Consider the following 17,369-nt stretch of genomic DNA (forward strand, 5'->3'; position numbering starts at 1 on the left):
AAAAATTCCCATAGGAAAATGCACATTTTAAAAGTGTTAGTGTAATGACCATTCCCAAAGTAACACATTTAAATAACTATGTAAGTGGAACCACACATTGGAGCATGTGACTCCAACCTCCTGACATTCTTCTCTCTGAAGCAACCATGCCAACTAAATTGCATCAGAATGAAAACGTATACTTTCTTTACTTCCCTTTAATCTTGAGGACATTTTGGGATTGCCGTCTCTTGTTTTCGTTGTGCTTGTGTGTTAAAGTTCTGCTTAAACTTCTTTGTTTGACTGCCAATGTGGTTGAGCATCTTCCCTTGGTTGTTTGCCGCTGGGCTTCTTGCATATGGAAGTGCTTTGTCATTGAGTCCTTGCTTACTTTTGAACTTTCTCTAAGAATGCACACTTACCCAGCTCTGTCTGTTGACACCCCTTACCTGTGGATTTAATGTCTTCCCATCTCCAGTGCACTGGCCTCTGCATGGTGCTAGATAAGTCACACTAAAGTTTTCCCAAGGTATTTCACGAGTCATGTTCTTTCATGATGGAAAAACGGCAGTGGTTACCAAGGGTAGTAAACCAATGGCTGGCCTGCATGGCTCACAGACTGGCTGTGAGTGGAAGGCACCAGGTGATGGCTTTGTGCCTGGCTTGCTACCTTATATATATCAATCTCACGTCCTAGAGAGTATCTGAGACTGAATGCACATCAGTGTGTGTTATAGGAAATCACCACCATGTAGAAATTCAGGAGATACAGCCCGTTGCTCACCCTTCACCAGCTGGACGATGTTGGGCAGATCATCTCTCCTCTTGGTGTTAGTTTTATTCTGGGGCAAAATAAGAACATAAAAGCCTTCCCTGCCTACCCTACAGCCTTTTTAGAAATCAAATGAAAGAATGCATAATTGTGTTGTGTAAGTTTGTTATCAAAGCGATGTGTTTGTTTGCTTACCTAGTCCTCTCTCTGGTACCAAGGATTCTGCTACTGTCCCGTTTCCGTCCTTACCCTGAGCACTCTGGGCAGAAACGGAGGTGATCCCACTGGGGGAGATGAGTTCACATAGGAAGCCCCTAGTCACATTATGAGAGACTGTGGCTTATGGACAAACAGACCCCCCGCTTCCAAGTGAATGCAGCCTTGTGAAAACCTCAATGGAAGCATGGGTACTGTTTGCCTGCATTTAGTGAAGCAACGTGTACATTGCCAACTGAATGACTGGGTGAGAATTCTAAGTCCGAGAGCAATCTCAGCTGAAACAAAGGCATACCTCTGACTATTTCAGAGGTACAAACATGACCTGAATTAATGGAACAGCTAAACCTCCCAATTACTGCTTAGTGGAAGCTGGAGCAAAGATGAGGTCTACTGCATAGTCAGGAGGGCACTGGACAGGCAAGCCCTTCCTAGGGGGACATGAGCAAGGCCCTGGGGGATGCCCTTAGGATGAGGCCACCCAGGGCAGGTCTGTGGGAGGGTGAGGGCTGTGCTGGCTGCTGGATCATAACTGCAGAGGAGCAAGCAGCACGCACGTGGATCTCCCTTGTTGTCAGGCAGAACTCTTCAACGAGGTGGGCTCAGGGAGGGCTCTGTGCCTCCGCTCCGGTGAGCAATAGCCAGAAGCCTTGAGAGGCAGAAGAGGCACTGAGCAATCGATCAGCAGCTAGATACTCCGGCTCTCAGGAGGTCAACTGGACTCTCTCACCCGGCTGTAGGTGCAGGGGCCGTGAGACTGGACCCTGCCTGAGCCATGCCAGCCAACCTTACAGAGGGCAGCTCACATGCCAACCAGACTATGCCGACACCAGACTCTTCTCCAGTAGCTTGCACTGAAATTGTTACTTTCACTGAAGAGCTGGCGGCAGAGGAGTGGGGCTCCTTCTACTCCTCCTTCAAGGTAAGTGTCCTGGCTTTAAAAGACGGAACAGGTGGGACTGGAGAGGGCTGGGAGTGTCATAGCTGCTGCTAGGGACGGTTTTCATTTCCCTTCCTTTTCCTTCTTTTTCTTTTCTCTTTTCTTTCTTCCTTCCTTTCTTTCTTTCTTTCTTTCTTTCTTTCTTTCTTTCTTTCTTTCTTTCTTTCTTTCTTTCTTTCTTTCTTTCTAATTAAGGAAGGGGGAATCCCCCAACATGATGAGTGTAAATAATTAGAGCTTCATAGTTTTCAAAGCTCAGCACTGTGGCTTCTTAAGAATGCAGATGTTTTTGCTGTTTCTGTGAAAATGTGTAACTCGTCAGAAACACTTCTCAATGAATGTATTCACTCTCCATTTCACTGGCTGAGAGCACTGTGGTTAACCCTAGAGTATTGTGTAAAGGGTCTGTCTCTAGCAAAAATAGTAAATTTTCTAAAACTAGACATTTTCCCTCAGTGTAAACTCATTTAGCTGTTAGGGTTTTACTTTGTATTTTTGAACATCAGAGGACTGGGAAACCACATCCCTAGGGGCAGTGGCTGACACCAGGAGAGAGAGAGTGGAAGGCAGGGAGGACCACTCTGTCTTTGCCGTGTCTTCTCAGGGAACATTAGTGAGGAACAAATTCTTTGAAGACTTGTTGGTGGTGATATTTGCAACAGGTTGCTCCCTAGAATAAATCAAAAGAACCTGAGTTTGGTGGGCTTCCCCTCCGTTATATCAAAGGATGGTAGCCCTGTCATTGAGCTGGTGCTGTCCTGTTTTATAAAAAGATGTAGTGGACAGGAACAAATCAGGTGTCTAGAAAATACGAGCCTGCTGCTTCACACATGCAAACCCTGGGTGGTGGGGCCGTTTCACACCCCTCCTGCCGAAAGTGACTCACAGCCGGACCCTTAGTTGTCACCTTAAGTCCTTCATGTCCCAAGGAAAATTCTCCAAATAAACTCCAGCCTTTGCTGTGTTGCTGCTGCTGTTGTTGATAATCCTCTGGTGTTCTTGAGATGATTACGGTTTTACAGTTGGGCTTACGATTACCATGACATCCACTCTCTCCACTGTACAGATTCCCTCCCCGTTCCCAACTTTCAGAATAAAGTTTTCAGCTGGGAGCTGTCCAGGGAGTCAGTCAGCTTCTGCTTCAAGGGCAGCATCCTGTTGTGAAGTACGGCTGTCTGGTTTGAGGGAACCCAGTCCCTCAGACTACACACACACGCACACGCACACACACACACACACACACACACACACACACACACACACATACCAGTGCTCTGAAGCTCCAGTTCGTCACCACTGACTAGAGTTTGAACAGTGCCTTTTCTGGAACCAGCCCGCTTTGTTTGCTGAGGAAGCATGGGCTCTGCAGGGCTCCTGCCCACTTGCCTATGATGTTTATGAAACATGACAATAAGCACGCTGAAGAGACTGGCCCTCCCCAAAGGGATAACAATCAACAATAATGCCGTCATTCCAAGGCTCAGGCAGTAAGCATTCTCCGCTGAAGGCTCATTTGCCATCTTGGATCCCACCTGAGGGAATGTTTTGAACATGCAAACAAATCTCCGTGCCCTGGCTCTCCACTAGTATTAGCACCCTCTGTCCCAGCGATGTCTTTGTCAGGAGACACTGGAGAATTGCATCCTCTGTTTCATTCCTGCAGTTAAGCTGGTGCCAGTGCACAAAGAGAAACAGAGAGGAATTATGTCCATTGAAAACCAGGAGTGTTCGATACTCTGCTTCATTGAAAGAAATACACGGATTGACTAAAGCAGAAATTTGCAGATACACAAAAATCAGGGGAGAAGCCTTGGCAACCCAGCCTCGGTCTTAGTGGAACTTTGTTCTGTGGCTGCCTTTGAGCACAAGCAGTTCTGTTACACTGTGCACACACAAGACTGTCTGCGATTAAAACCCTTGCTAGCCTTGGCTCCTTTTATACCACATAGTTCTAAGGTCAAATGCCTAAAACATGCCCTATATACTGCTTCGTAAGTGTGTCCCTTTAATTCATACTGCTCCAGTAAAAGGGACATAAAACAGAAATGGTGACAGCAGTCTAAGTGGCGGAAATTCCATTGATAGCAGTTGCCGTACGTTGCACTTGTTTAACTTTGTGCCAAGAGCCTTGCTGTGTGACCTCCAGAAAGCAGCTCTTATTACTTCCATCCTCTCAGCAGAAGCCCTTGGCTTCTAGCTTCATCTGGGCTTATCTAAATTCTGCCTGTTCTTTAAGGTTCAGGAGGAGTTGCTTCCTCTGGAAAGTCCCCCACCCCCTGAGCTTCCATGGGCTCTTGGACTGCACATCTTACTGCTTCAGGCAGCTGTCTTGGACTCCTGCTGTAGTATTTGTTAGACAAGTGTGTTACAGATTCTGAGCTTCTATATTGGTTTCACATTCTCTTCTGGACCCAGCACTTTGCTAGGCACATTGATAAACAGTTAAAGCATGAACAAAGTATTCTCATGCTGCTCCAATCCTCAACATTCATTGGAATGGGCAACAGGATGATGGGTTCATCTTGGAAGAAGTGGGAGGACCTGGTGAAACACCATTCATCCCACAGTTCGTCCTCATCCTTCGTAGTCTCTACCAACTATACTCACCAAGGGAAAGAACACATTCACCCAATGCCTACTTCATTTCAAAGCCAACGGAACTAAAGTCAGTCATGGATTCCCATGACTAGAGCCCTGAGATTCTGTCAATAGGTATGCTCCAGTGTCAGCATAAGTCCTGGGAAATTACACCCATCCCATCCTAGCCCCCATTGTCTCAACCCTTTTAGCCCACATCCCTGGGACTACTTAGCATTCATGTTCTTCTCTGACCCGAAGCTATGTTGGCAGAAGACACAATATTCCTGTTTCTGTCTTTCTAGCTTTTTCTTGACAAGCTTAGAACCTTTCCTCTTATCCCATTTCTATCCCTCCTGCCACTTGCCCCTTATTTTAAGATCTACTCTCACTGTCCTGTCCATGCATTGTCCTAAGCATGTCAGATTCCTACAAAACTCAGAAGGGCAGTCAAGCACAGGCTTGCCTTCCTCCTACCTGCATCTCAGTCCTCCCCAGTGGCTGTGTGTAGACACACAGCTGTAATCTGGAGGTTTTCAGTCAAAGCCCTGGTGTGCTTCAGTTTCCAATTTCATCTACCTCAGATGTCACATCCAATTCACCTCCCTGTGGTTGAGAAGTCCCAGTATTGAGAAATTATCTGAGCTTTGAGAACCTACCAGTTTTCAAATACGTAACTCATTAGAATATACATAGTTCTGTCCAAAATCAAGACAAAGGCAAAACACCTCCTACAAACGCCCTTCATCCTACAGGGGAGTTTGTTGGCATTGTTTCTGGAACTTAGTGAGTGATAAGGAATCTAATTTAAAGAGAGTGGGAGGGAGGGATGTCTGAATCAGGAAATTAGCTAAATTATAAAATGATGCAAATGAAACTCAGTCTTATTACTCATAGGTGAGGGGGGAAATGTGAATTAAGAATACTAAATATTACCTTAATCATGATCTTCCATCAAGCCTCCTTCAGCACAGAGTTGCAAACGACATGCAATTAGTCTAACTATTGTTTGAATGTAAACGACGGCTCCTGAGTGTGTGAGGGTGATGGGACACAAGTGCTCACTGTGTGTACCCACCCTTCCTGCCCTGCTGGCCTATCTATCACCAGTTTTCTAAACATTATCTTTCCTGCTGTTCTAACAAAAGTAAACTTTAACCTAACCTGTCCCAGTGGTCTGCACCATGCGGCAACAATGACTTTACTTAAGTTTTTTCACACTGCCAGCTCTGTATGGTCGGACAGTTCATTCCTAAGACCCCACCTGCCAGCTCTGCACCAACATTTCCACCTTCATAGCTCTTGGCTCAATACCTCCTTTTGACTTGTCTCCCTCCCTGACGGTCTCTTTTTGTCCATTGTGTAACCCATAAGCCTCGGTGGCCTCATTGCCTGCTGGAACCCATCATGCATTTTTAAAGTCTCTTCTAAATGGTTTCTCTCAGTTTGTTCACTTGGGATCCCTAGTTGCATACTACGGTTGTCTCTAAGGGGAAGTCTTACTTAGCACTACTCAGGCAAATGTCTAGTAAAGTTCTGCCCCTTGTTGATTTCTTATGCTATTCAGACCTAGTATACCTGTGGTGCCACCCTCCAGTCTGAGTGGGCTCAGTCATGCATGCAGTCAGTTGTCCAACTTCCTGACCTTAAGACAAGGGCGTTGCTGATAACTTCCTAAGGATGGCACACGATGGACTGGCTGTCTATTAGTGCATGAAGAGATTGTCTTCTGTTAATTTCTCTGCATTATTAACAAATTGGATATCAAGAAGCATCATCTTGGTTAATTCAGAGTAAACTTGGACAGATTTTCAGTCTAGGGAGGATCTTCTCAGGCACTGGCTTAAGAAAATCATTTAACTCCAAGGATGACCTCCTATGTGTATGGTAAGCCGTGGTTAGGGGCATCCATCCAGTTAGCAACAGGGCAAGACAGCATTAACTGAAAGGAAGTTTTGTTAAACATCCAGAGCACTCATCTTTCTGAACTCCTGTCTGTCTCCTATCTGGAGAAGGGGCTATGTCCCTTTGTGACAGTTCCTTCAGGTTCCGGGATCTTGACCCTCCTCCTTTCCTTTTCTCTTTGCTGGATCTCTCTCTCTCTCTCTCTCTCTCTCTCTCTCTCTCTCTCTCTCTCTCTCTCTCTCTCTCTCTTTCTCTCTCTCTCTCTCTCTGTCTAATACACACACACACACACACACACACACACACACACACACACACACAAGAATAAAAGTAAACAGCGGTCCTGTCTCTGTTTCCCTTTCTCCCAACATTTGCATCTTAAATGTATATCTTCATGACATCTGGAGAATCTGGAGTCTCCCAATTCTTTTATCCTGTGGTCTTTTTGCCTATCGGGCACTTTCTCATCCAGTTCTCCCTCCCAGGATGAAAAGCAACACAATTATTCTCTTCCCACATGTCTCCTCACATCTCACACTACATACCATTCAACGGTCCCTTCTCTTTCCGTGATGGGGAAATTACTCCCTATGTTCTTCCATACTCATCACCAAGACTCTCTGATCTAAATGATCAAAGACACATCCTATGTATGTGAGGGTGTGCACATGTATGTACACCTTTAAACCTATTTATTGAAAATCATTCTATATCATTTTTCATTTAATTTTTTTCATACAATATATTTTGATTATGTTTTTATCCCCCCAAAACTCCAGATACTCTCCACCTTCTTACCTACCCAACTTCATGTCTCCTCTTCTCTCTCATAAACAAAAATGGAAATCAAAGTAAACAAACAAAAAACAATAAAACAACAACAACAACAAAATAAAACACTCCCCTTCCCACATACACACACAAACAAAAGCATGGATTCAGTTTTGTGTTGGCCAACTACTCTTGGGCATTGGGCTGGCCCTGGAGTGTGGTTGATATACTCCGCAGTCTTGGTCAGTGTTTTATTGCTGGGAAGAGAGACACCCTGTCTAGGGCAACTCTTATAAAAGTAAGCATTAATTGGAGCTTGCTTACAGGTTCAAATGTTTAGTTCATTGTCATCATGGTGGGGATCATGGCAGCATGCAGGCAGACAAGGTGCTGCAGAACTAGCTGAGAATTCTACATTCAGATCCATAGGCAGCAGGAAGAGAGAGATAGAAGGCCACCCTCAGTGACACAATTCCCACAAGGCCACACCTCCTAATTCTTTCAAATGGCGCCACTCCCTGATGACCAAGTATTCAAATCTCTGAGTCTATGGGGGTCATTCTCATTCTAGCTGCCACACCAGGGACATTTCATTGATTCCAATGGATTTTCCCCTTTCTCAGCAGTATCAATTGCAAATAGCTTCTTGCTTAAGGTGGGACTTTGAAGGTACATTCTTTTATAATGGAAAAAAAAATCACTTCCCTTCAAGCTGTTTACAATCTTCTCCATGACACATTCAGATATTCAGTATTGGGTTGTTTCTGGTCTACTCTGTATGGGTACAATCAAGGTTATATATCAAGGGAAAGGGGTACGTGGGCTGTAGTGGGAGGAAGCATATTACTTGATGCTTCAAAGCATCACTCTATCATCCTGGAAATAACTTCCTGTTTGTGCAGTGGGTGGCAGTGTCCCAGTGTCACAGACTCAAGTGAATGGTAAGGTCACTTTGATTTTCTTCAGTGAGATGCAGTTTCTCTGTTTTTCAGCCTTCTCGCTGCAGGGAGAAATAACTGACTCATCACTAGGTAAAGCTGGCTTCTCAAGTTTTCTCTTTCAATTCATTGCTAGAGCAGAGAAGCTGAGAATACAGCCCTGGGCTGATCTGCAGGAGACTTACTTCCCACATTCTCAGTGACTGTGTGACTGGTCTGTTCATCCCTCTTCCAGCCTTGGTTTCCCCATCTGAATGAAGCTTTAGCACATGACCCTTTGGGGGACTGTTGTGAAACTTAAGGGATAAAATGCTCAAAGCTTAAAGAGCATCAAGTGGCTTAGAATAGTGTTTAATTTTAGCAATTATAGTCTCAGGCTATAATCCTTTTACTATTTCCTGATACTACCTACTGATCTATGAGCTGTGTGGAAGAAGCTTGATGACACCTGGGGACCCAGGAGCACACCACAGTGGTTGTTAATACCAAGTGTGTGGCGTGTACCACTCTTTTTAATCTTCATTTTCAATTTTAATTAAACTGCCAAACATTTGGAATAAGATACAGATATCTAGGGAAGATGACATTTTTTACCTTATTATTCTGTTACTAGCTCAATGGCCACTTCATGGAGGGCTTTTTGCCAAGATGAGAAGCTCTGTCTTGCTCAGAAAGTGAATGGGCCCCTACTGTGGAAAGAAGTAAGAGTTTTCTAGGCCACCATATAGTAAAGTTACCCAAAGTCATAAATATTTCCAGTTCTTATTTCCCAACTTAATCAATATTGTTGTCTACCTGAAACATAATGAATCTCTCAATCTTCTCAGCATTTTACAGTTTGCAAATGATTTCCTTTTACTGCATTGACACTTCCTCCGTGCTCTTAGGGATGTTAAAAGAGCATTCACTTTTTCGAAACAGATGTGAAAATGAAGACAGAGAGAAGTTAAAAGGAGAGACTTCCAAACAAAGGGAACACCATAAAACCAAAAGGAACTAGGATTTCAGGCTGATGTGAGGACAAAGTAAATGCTGCAGAAATAGAGCATCAAGCCTAGACTCCCAGTGGTTTCATACAGTTCAGGTCATTCCCCTCAAGTCCCAGTGACTAGTAGGTCAACCTGTAGTCATGTCTTCACATAGCTTCCAAGAGAGATGGCCCCGATCTCCTGCTGCCTGAAGCTGAAATGACTCAGGATTTCACAGTGAGCCATGGAGATCAGCCCCTTCATGACAAGTATGGGAAATAGGCCTCCCCTGTACCTCTATGCAGGCTCCAAAGCTCCACTTAGTCCTTCTATAGGATATGACCCTGTAGAAGTCTTCCTGGCCTTTCACGCCACCCTCTGGGCTCCCCTTCTCGCTTTCTGCACTGTATGTACCAGATGTTCCGCCACCTTTGTCTTCTGATACAACTCTGAGTTCTGTTAACTCCTTACTCTTCTGTGAAGCCTTAAGGTGCACGGTGCCCACCAGCACCACCATCCTAGTGTAATTCACTCACTATCTGTGAAAACTGATGCTTTCTCTGGACTGCACCCTGAATTAAGTAGTAGAGAGCCAAAGATGAGTGATTACTGTACTAAGGGGCAGGCAAACTAATACAGCAACTCGGAGAATAGTATTAAAACGATTCTCAGCTTTTTACAACCCTAACTCACAAGGCAGCATAAATATGCCTCATTCTTATTCAATGTAATGGAAAACTTTAAATAAATGTCACACTAAAATTAAAGTGTAATATTGCAAAATCCAGTCTTATGGACTGTGTTTTTTCTTTCCCATTTTGGTGAGTACCTTCTCCTCTACTAAGTTAAGAATCATAGATGCATTTGCCTGAGTGATATGCTAGGCGCTGGGGGTGCATGGGCAGATGAAACAGACACCTGAGCCTCAGGCAGGTCTGTCCACTGGGGGAGACAGACACAGTTGGTGGCCACTTCTGATATCAGTGTGAAAGAAGATGCAGTCAATTAGATAATGAAAAGCAAGGTGCTCAACAGGGTCATAAACACATGGTCCAGAAGGACTCTAGAGAAAGCCAATGCCCTACCTAGGAAGCTGGGTCTAGGTAGAGACAAGAGAAAGAATTTGGATCATGTGGCCCATCACACTAATATTCCAGTATTTTTTCTTCCAAACAAGAAGAAATCATTGATGCTTTATCAGAAAAAAAAAAAAACTGTTAACAGTTCAGACTGTATTTTGGAGCATTTAATCAGGATAACATCAAGATCCAGGGAGAATGCACGTGGGTATAAGAGCTGCATGCTCAGCCACTCACTGGGCATGTGAGATTGGAAAGGAAGAATCCACAGGCATCAGGAGGGATTACAGGAGTGTGGACCTTGGGGAATCAGGCTGGAAAAGGCAGAGGAGGAAAATGAGGTGTGGGTTTAAACAGAAAAGCTGGTTCTAAAGTTTATATGGGAAGGAAAAGAAAATTAAAACGGTGGTGACCTTAGAACACAATAAAACTTGTTTACAGTCATAACATAAACTACAGTGTAGATTAAAGAAGCCAGATGGGGAAGAGAGCCCAGAAACCAGCTCACATATGTGCTTGCATTGTGTTCTGATCAAGGTGAGAAGGGAATTCAGTAGAGAACAGGGACAAATCAAATGGGTCTGAGCCATAGCAGCCTTGTTGGAAAGTGAAGCTGCCCTATGTGTACAGTCTGTAAAATCAGTTCCAGTTTCATCATATGCCCAAGTGAGAACCCTAATGCCAAACACAGGGAAATACTGGGAAGGCCTTTGTAGCATTGGATTGGGCAAGGGTTTCTTCCAACCAGCTCCGAAAGCTCAACCACACAGAAGAGCTTAGATAAACTGGACTTCACTGAAATCAAGAGCTACACCATTAAAAGAAGGCGAGTCCTAAGAGATGAGAAAATATTTTAAACCTCCCAAGTCTAATAGAGTGTTTGTATCTAGGACATGTTGAGAATATTCAAAACTCAATAAAAAGAGGATCAATCATTTAAAATAATGACAAAATATCTGAACAGAGATATCACCAAAGAAAATACAAGGAAAGTACATGCAGCAAACACTACAAAGCCATCCTTCACTCAGGAATGGAGAAGGAAAGCCATAAAAGGAATGACACTATGTGCTGACCTTAAACTACTGACAAGACCAAGTACTGGCAAGGAAATTGAGTGTGCTGGTGGGATGATAAAGGTGAAGGTAATTTTGAAAAACTGGCCATGTTCTTTATATAAAGTTAATCACGCTTTTACTATGTAAGATAAAACCCTCTTTCTAGGGATTTCCCAAGGAAAATAGAACATATTCATTCCTATAACTGGCTTCATTTGATTGCCAAAAACTAGGGAGATAAAAACAAACATTCTCAAAATGAGAAGTGAATAAACCAACTATGGTAAAGCCTGTGATGAAAATTACTCAGCAATGAAAAATAATCCAACTTTCTTATGTACACAGCATCATGAATGGACTCTATCTGTTAGATGGATCCAGTTTCAAAAATGCTACTTGATATAATAATTTCATTTATCTGACACCATTTTCTTTTTGTTCTTTAAATATTTTAATCAATTTCTCATACAACATATTTACCTCCTCCAACTGCTCCTAGATGCTACCCACCTCCTTACCCACCCAACATTATGTTATTTTTAAAAGAAGTAACAAGCAAAACAACAACAATAACACAAAAAATACAATCAAAACAAATAGGCAAGGCAAAAGGCCAATAAGACAAAGATGCCAAAACAATGAAAAATGAAATTAAGAACTCCATAAAAATTCCATGGAGTTTGTTTTGTATTAACCAACTACTCCTGGACATGGGTCCTGCCCTGGAGTAATAAATCCGGGGTGACACTCCATTTGAAAAACAAAACTGATTTCCCCTTTGTCACGTCCGCCTCGACCAGCAAGGAAGACACAACACCAGGCTCTTCTCCAAGTAGTTTATTCAGGAACCTTGAACAATCTTCTGACCTCAGGGAAAGCCATCTTCTCACTCTGGGGAAAGCCAGCCCACGCCCTTTATAGCCACTGGGCAACCAACCCCGTAGTGCCACGTGGACAATGCCGATAGGGTCAGACATACGCAAGCAAGCCAGATTAGGTCCAGGTGCGCGGAAGCAAGCCAGATCCTAGCCTTAGCCAAATAAGGAGTTGTTTATCCCAGAGAACACCTGCCATAGGGAAGGCGGAAGCCGGGCGCCGGCGCCATCTTTGCAGCGCGGCCGTGCACGGCTCTCTACACCCCTTTGCTAGTGGGTATCAACCACAGATAGCTTCTTGGTTAGGGGTGGGAGCCCATGTCTACTTCCCTCTCAGTGCTGGGACCCCAATTGACATGAGCCTCTGCAGGGCCTCTGTGTGCTCCCACGATGTCTGTGAATTCATATGTACTTCAGTCATGTATTTGGAAGACACTGTTACAGTCTTTCTTACAGTCTTTCTGCCTCCTCTTCTACATAGATCCCTGAGCCTTGAGAGGAGGACTTTTGATGAAAACATCCCTTTTAGGGCTGAGTGGTCCAAAGCCTCTCATTTTCTGCACATCGTTTGGTTTTGGGGTTTCTATGTTGATTCTCATCTACTATAAGAAACTTCTTGGATGTGTGTTGAGTGAGGTACTGATTAGCAAATTACATGCAACAAACTTTTCAACAACAGAAACCAAATGATTGTCATGATTAGGGATGGAGGAGAGAGATGTACCTGAAAAGGCACAGGGGAACATCCCTGGATGATTGAATTGTTCTGTATTTTGATTGCAGAGATTGTACACATATCAAAACTCACAGAGCTATACACTAACGGGGTGAATTTGCCTTTGTATAAATTATTCCTTCATACAAATTTTTAGATAGATTAATAGCATGAGTAGTTTTCACAAACCATGCTTAATTAAGGTCACAAATGCTGAGCGACAGTGTAGGAGAAGCACAACTCAGGCTTCAAAAGGACCTGGGAGGATACGTTAGCCCAGAGCTAACAACAGAGGGAGCTGGGCAGCAGGTATGGCCCAAGGTAAGTGTCAGGGGGCCACAGAGCATTGTTCAAACACTGCCTCCTCTGTCTCCTCAGCACTCCTTGAACAAGGACACTTTTCATTCTGTTCCCTGTGGCTCATTGGTTTTCTTCTCCTCAGGACACATTTATGATATCTCATATTGTAGGCGTCCTTTGTCACCTCTCAGCTTCTGGAAATGATGTTCCTCAAAGACAGAACTGTCACTTGTCTCCATGTTCCCATCTCAGCAGCTGTGCCTGAGACTCTTACACAGTAAATGATTCTCTTATAGACTGAGCACTGTGCTGAAGGTCTCTTGACAGAGAATTCCTGGGAGAGTTCTGAGGTTCTCCCAGGGTCCTCTTCACCACGCTTTACATGAAGACTTTAGTATGTACATTTTCTCAGAAGTCTCATAATACAATATGCAGTGAGAGTGAAAAATGATGACGGTTCTGTGAACATATGGGATAAATGAGTAAGGGGAAGGATGTAGAACCCGAGCCTGGAGAAGGATCTTGGAAGGAAGAAGCTTCTGGAAACAGCTGTTAGGATGGCTCTGGAGTCGGCTTTAACTCTCGCCTTGCTGTTCCTGCTGAAACTCATCTGAATTTTCTCTACCATTAACAGTGTCTTGGTGTAAGGAAATAGGTTGGAAAGTCTTCGAGGTATCAAATGAAGGTTTTTCTTTATCTGAAAAGATAGGAAGAGGACTGGATTTTTACTTCCCCACCTTGAGCTCATATACAATGTGTGAAGCTGCACCAGCTGCTCTGCTACCAAAAGAGGAAAAGAAAAGAAGTTTCAGAGACCAGGGGCAGCAGCAACCTGCCTTCAGGTTTCTAATTATATGAGAAAAGGCAGAAGCATTTTTGTTTAGGTGGTTTTATTGTGAATAGACATTCTTTCTTTTTAAGCTGAAAACTTTATTGGTATAAATATCAAATGAAATGGACATGTTGGATTGCGAAGCGGAGGCCTTGCAAATGAAGTACAGAGCCCATCATTATTTCAGGGGTCTTTCCCTTTGGCAGTGGGAAAGCTGGCTATGTCCAGTCTCCTGTTCCCGTTATCTAGATGTAACAGGTCCAGCATAGTTCGTATGATTCTGAGTAATGAGAAAAAGATTCTTCCTCTGGGGAGAAAAAGTTTTAAATTTCCTTTAGATGATCCTCATTCCAGATATTAAAAATGTCATTTGCTTAAATAACTTTGGTGTGTATGGGGGGCGCTAGTGAGCATAACAGTGACTCACTTTTCCATCATAGCTCCCTAAGATTTTTTTTAAAAGCTTTCCAAAAGCACAAGCTGAAATCAACCAAGAAAATGCAGCTTTCCAGCTTCTGCGGATACTCTGCCTCACGATGTGCACTCTTGGGTACTTTGCAGGGCTGTTCAGCCAAGCTTTACAAATCTGACTCAGTGTCCTGCACTGGAGAAGGCCTCAATGTGACAGTTCTCCTTGGCTCAGCATTGTTTTAGGGGGAGAAGGAGGAGGCCATCATGGAGGAGTCATGAGAACTAGTCTCTGAGATAGTCTCACCAAGCCCAGAGCAGATGGCTGATGGGGAAGGGGGAGGTGTTTCCTCAAGCCCTGGCTGCCCAGGTCCCATATATCTTTGCACCTAGCTTACCATGTTCTCTGCCTTTTCCCTCTATCCATCTCAGTACTGAAAGATGACCAGGCTCTCTGCCCTTCCTTTCAGATTCCCCACATATCCAGCTGGGCTCTCTGCTTTTCAGGTTCTGGGACCTCTCAGACTTTTCACCCACCAAGACCACTTATTTGCCAACCACAAATGCAAACAGAGGTTTCATGGGATGCTTTCCCTCTTTAATTCTGTCTTTGGAAGAGCAGAAACTTCCCCTCTATGGAGGAATAAATGGCAGGGGAGGAGTAAGAATTGAGTGGATCCTTTACAGAATCCCAGGAAGTCAGGAAAGTCCTCCTTCCCCCCTCAAACCACTCCTTTGACGGTGTCCCCGGTGGCCTTCTCACCCTCCTCAGGACATTCTGCTTACACCTTACATGCTTGGTTAACCCCACCACCTTTACTTTAATCTCATTTCACATCATTTAAACCTTTTCCTCAATCAGCGAGTACTAGTATCAAAACCTTTTTGAACAAACTGATTCTGTACCTCCAGGGTCTTTCCCTACAACTTGTTTTCTAAACTTCCAGAATGAGCTTCATTTCAAAGGAAGCCTTGGGTCACTGAAGATAAGACCCTCACAGCATGAGCTTCCTGGACACTAGTGACAGACAGTCTATTTTAAAGATTCAGGCTGGGGCATAGCTCAGTCATTAGAGTGCTTGCCTAACACATGAAAAACCCTTGATAGATCACCAATGCTGTATAAACTGGGTGCGTTGGTGCACACCTGTAATCCTAGCATTTGAGAGATGAAGACAGGAGGATTAGAAGTTCAACATCATCCTTGACTAGCAAGTTAATTAGGAGATTCTAGAAGTTTCTAAGAGAAGCTAGAACTGTTCTGTTAAACTGGTGCTTGAGTCATTCAAGCCTCTAAAACACATAAAAGGTCTCCAGTAATACTGGGAATTCCATTCACATACAGTTATTGAACCAATGTGTTTGCTCAAGAATATTGTTCACCTAATCTACAAGTTAATATATAATTGAAAGGAATATTGTGTGTGCTCAAATACGGCTTCCCTCTGATCATCTGCTACTGTAGACTCCAACCTCTGGCAAGACAAGCAATCCATACAGAAGAAGATGCTCTTTGGCCAAGAATAAATTTGATTCCCTTTCCAACACATTTAGTATCTTTTGAGGAGTTTTTGCTTAAATCGAGTAAACATTCAAAGGAAATTCAAGAACATAGAAACTATTAACCCATAATAAAACTTAAAAATAATTTCTAGAATGCTAATTCTGCCAAGTATTTTGTTGCTTCCATTGATCATTTGATTTGTTTCTTCATTGATTGTGTTTAAGTTAGATTAGGCTGAGTTAACCTGCAAGCCCACACTGTCATGTTCTCGTTTCTGTTTTTTATGTCAGCCCCATGATGTAACATAGTGATAAGACCTCTGATTATTGTAATGGATGTTCCACCCAACACAGACTTCTAGAACCCTAGATCAGGAGAGCAGAAGGAGAAGAAGGGAAACAAGGAAAGCTAAAGGAGAGAAGATTGGAGGGAGAGAGAAACCGGTTTATAGTAACAAAAGAATTCTAATATTATTAAAAAGAAATAAGCATGACATTATTCTAGGAAGCATCCTGCCCTCAAGCTCCTTCAAAGCATTTCCCCCTGGCTCAAGAGGCTCAGTGTTCCCTAAGGTTGGTGGACCACACACAACAGAGGGACCTGTGGAACAGGGAACCTCCAAGGAGAAGGCAGGAACTCAACTTTGTCAGCTCAGAGACTGACAAAAGGAGACAGGAACTCCCCTACCAGTGACCAAGGAACATCAATCCACACTCAAAAGTACAGGGTCAACGCAACAAGCCTGTGATCGATAGTGAAAAATGATTTGTCCTGAAAAGGAAACATTGGGGCATATGTGAACTTAATAATACAATATTGCCAAAATAGAGAAAGGAAGGAATATTTGGACAATAAAGGGGGGTAGGCAGGCACGTGATGGATCTTACACCCAAGGAATTTCTAAGAAAAAGTAAAATGATGGAAATGAATTTTTACAAAGTTGATAGAATAAATATTAGGCATAAACAAAGACTGCCCAGGTCTATAAAAATTTTTGAAGGAAATAAAAAACAGAAAATAAACATTAAAAATACACATGGAATCTTATGATTCATAGTATATATAATGGTTCTGTGACAAATATAACATGTTGAAGGTCTTTAGTAAATAAAGTTCTTGGAGGAGAACATGTTTTTTAATAGAAACATGAACAAACACATTAAATGCAGAATTAAAAGAATGTAGGAAAAATGTTACTAGTAGCCTAAGTAATAAAAATTCAGTAATAAACATGGAGAAAAACAAGCTGACAAGAGTAAGGAAAATTAATATGTAGTTAACAGCTAATGTTCCCAGCATCCTCTTATCTCAAGGAAGGATCGAAAAGTCCTCTGAATACAGATACCTTTGTGATAATAAAGTCTGTCAAATTGGATGTTAGTCAGGGTTCTCTATAGGAAAAGAACTGATAGAAACACACAAACACACACACACACATACCACATAGACACACAGACACATACACATATACACATTGACACACACACACACACACACACACACACACACACATACACATTGACATACACAAA

General features: G+C 43.1%; 1 protein-coding gene across 2 annotated transcripts in view; it reads left to right on the forward strand.

The window, feature by feature from the left end:
- Positions 1-1,742: 1,742 nt before the first annotated feature.
- The window catches only part of Npsr1 (neuropeptide S receptor 1), a 197,341-nt gene continuing 181,714 nt past the window's right edge, over positions 1,743-17,369 (forward strand). For both annotated transcript variants that reach the window (XM_059267528.1, XM_059267529.1), the window contains exon 1: positions 1,743-1,889. In XM_059267528.1, coding sequence (XP_059123511.1) covers positions 1,743-1,889 — 147 coding nt within the window. The remainder of the gene's footprint in view (positions 1,890-17,369) is intronic.

Source organism: Peromyscus eremicus, chromosome 7 (assembly GCF_949786415.1).
Source record: "Peromyscus eremicus chromosome 7, PerEre_H2_v1, whole genome shotgun sequence".
NCBI classification, from domain to species: domain Eukaryota; kingdom Metazoa; phylum Chordata; class Mammalia; order Rodentia; family Cricetidae; genus Peromyscus; species Peromyscus eremicus.